Consider the following 2812-nt stretch of genomic DNA (forward strand, 5'->3'; position numbering starts at 1 on the left):
TTTTTTTTTTTTTTTTTTTTTTTTTTTTTTTTTTTTTTTTTTTTTTCCTCCTTTTGCCAGCTCCATGACTTGTAAAGCTTTATGGAGTTCAATCTTTTCCTGGGGTTATGCTGTTCTCTCTTGGCTGCCAACAGCCTGTTGTGGATAAACTGTAACCTGTTTTGGACTCTTGTTGTGCAGTGTCCATCTCGGACGAGGGCCGTGCAGAAGTGAACGGGTTGAAGGCGTCTCATTTCTTCAGTCTGGCGGAGCGGCTGAACGCGTGTGCAGCCCCCTTCATCTGGCTCTTTATTCGTCCTCCCTGGTCCTTGACTGGAAGCTGTTGTAAAGCTGTGGTCTATGAGAGTCTCAAAGCAGAGTGTCAACTGGACAAAGTAAGATTGCTTTCTGCCTTTGACTTTAAGATAAGCTGGGAACTGCACTGAGCCCTTTTGGAGAAATGATTTTGCTTCCCCAAGGAGCTCCTGTTCTCCCACTGCTTAAATGACTGCGGATTGATCGTTTTAATGAATTTGCTGCCAAACTACAGTGTGTGGTTGGAGAGGCACGTGCTGTCTGTTCTGAGGCATTCAGTACCGTCCCAAAGATGACAAAGAAAAGCAGAGGGGGAAGAATGGAAGGCCAACCCAATTTTAGTCTGGAATACCTAGCAAAAATTGCTGTTCTTTGTTTGTCTTCATCAGTGTTTTGTCTTGTTTTTTCAGGCTCAGAAAGGATCTATTCTGTACTGCTTGGCAAAGGTCTTGAGCCTCTTTGAGGTGAGCAGTGTTTCTGATTTGTGTGTTTGGGGATTTTGAAAATGACTTCTTTGCTAATGTGGTAATGATAGTAGGACTGGTTTTGTATTCCTCAAGTGGCCTAAGGTGTTTCTACTCTCATGCATTTTACTTCCTGGTTGTTTTAAGGAATGTGGTCAACTTGTTCAATTTTAGAAACAGTGAAATTAATTTTGGCTTGATCATGGGTTTGCTGTGTGGCCAGATCTTAAAGAGGGCCTTTCCTTCCTAATACGAACTAAAAGCAACCAGATGCAAATGGCCTTCAGCAGAATGCAGGTTAGAAAGCTTTCCTATAGCTGAGGGAAACCTCCGTTCTCAGCCAGAATCTTTTAAATGCTGAGTGGGTGTTGGAGCAGCCCCTGCAACCTGGGGGGGCTCACAACTTCTGCAGTTTATGGCACAGAGTTCTCTGTAGTTTCTGAACCATTAAGTTTGGCTGGGCAGCATAAATACCATCATGCCTTTTGTCCTTAGGATGAAGAAAAAAGAAAAGAGTCTCTTGAAATGTTTGAGGAGTCTTCGAAGCAGGGTTGTTTAAATAGCTCCTACCTCCTTTGGGAAAATAACAGGAAGGTTGCTGTAAGTAACTTTCCTTTTTTCTTCTCTCAAAGCATTTTCATTATGTCTGGACCTTTTATCACATGCAAGGGACATACTTGATACATTTTCCTCAGATCTTACCTTCTTCACAATGAAGAAGAGTACTGAAAACACTCAGAAACGAGCTCTTGGTGTTTGGAGCTAGCAAGTCTACATGCCTTTGTAGTAGAGGTGTAAGCAGTTCTTTGACAGTGACTCTACTAAAGGCATAGGCACTGCTGGTCAGGCTGCTCACTCGTGAGCGGGGAGGCTGCCTGCCTTGTCACTAATTTTGCAAAGCTCATATATGGGAATCCTGGGTGACCCATCTCATTTATTGTAAGACCTTGGGCAAGAACTGAAGAAAGCTTCTTAACAACAGTACTGTAGCTCTGATGATGAGGAACAGACTGGTTGTGGAACAATAGATGTACCTACAGGCTGTGTTTTTTCTCTTCTGTTTCTTAAGTAAAGGTGATTGTATTTGAAATCTGTCCATATTGTTCTCTGTAGATGTTAGACCCTGGCAGATACCTCCAAAGTCTCAGGAAGCTACGGGACTATGCAGCAAAGGGGTGCTGGGATGCACAGGTATGTTTTTCTAGTTGTGTTGCTTTTTCTTATTTATTTTTTTTTTTTTCTCCTGGGGAATTTAGCTGCTTTTTTTCTATGCTGTCACTGTAAACTTAAGCTTCTCCTTTCAGAAACATGGTCAGAATTGCTGAGTGATATCTTTGTGTGCATATCTATTCTTCACAAATAGCTCTTGAAAAATGCTGTACTTCCTTGGTGTGATCCAAGGATTGAACTAGTGACAGAAAAGCCTGTCCCCAAATAACATGTGCAGTGTTCAGCATTCAAGCTAGACTAAGAACCAATTCTTCCAAGTATTTTTCTATTGTTCACTGTTTCCACCAGAAAAATTACAGGACCATTCTCTACTGCTTTAGCAGTTCTTCCAAGTATTTTTCTATTGTTCACTGTTTCCACCAGAAAAATTACAGGACCATTCTCTACTGCTTTAATTTGCGTTTGGTAAAAGTCCTTTTCTGTGCATGTTTTTTTCCTCTACTACAGATAGCGTTAGCCAAGGCTTGTGGAAATGGAAACCAACTAGGATTAGAAGCAAAATCTTCCAGTGAAATGGTGGCTCAGTTGTTTCAAGCCTCCCGTCCTATCAGCAAGCAAAATATCTTCACTGTGCAGAAAAAAATAAATGAAACAATGAGGTAAAAACTCACATCCAGAAGTGAGGTCACACAGCAGGAATCACTGCTTATTTCTGTTTGCATCAGTGAAGGGGGGAACATATCTAGAATGAGGCCTGTTGGGAGATAAACTGTTCACCTTTACCCCTCTGCAGTGTGCAATCACAGAAAGGGATGACGACATTTGCAAAGGGACAGAAACCTCATTTCATGCCCAAGGAAAGAAGTGAATGCAGGGGTGTGAGG

At 41.9% G+C, this 2812-nt stretch overlaps 1 protein-coding gene across 1 annotated transcript in view; it reads left to right on the forward strand.

Annotated features, from left to right (window-relative positions):
• Positions 1-180: 180 nt before the first annotated feature.
• LOC122171804 (cyclin-F-like) overlaps positions 181-2812 on the forward strand; it is a gene marked incomplete at its 5' end in the record, with an annotated part of 8817 nt that continues 6185 nt past the window's right edge. The window contains 5 exons of the mRNA XM_042839579.1: positions 181-374; positions 705-758; positions 1254-1358; positions 1872-1949; positions 2436-2587. Of these exons, the coding sequence (XP_042695513.1) occupies positions 181-374; positions 705-758; positions 1254-1358; positions 1872-1949; positions 2436-2587 (583 nt within the window). The remainder of the gene's footprint in view (positions 375-704; positions 759-1253; positions 1359-1871; positions 1950-2435; positions 2588-2812) is intronic.

The sequence above is a fragment of the Centrocercus urophasianus genome, unplaced genomic scaffold (assembly GCF_019232065.1).
Source record: "Centrocercus urophasianus isolate 14NV4802_14NV808 unplaced genomic scaffold, USGS_Curo_1.0 seq_98, whole genome shotgun sequence".
Taxonomy (NCBI): Eukaryota; Metazoa; Chordata; class Aves; order Galliformes; family Phasianidae; genus Centrocercus; species Centrocercus urophasianus.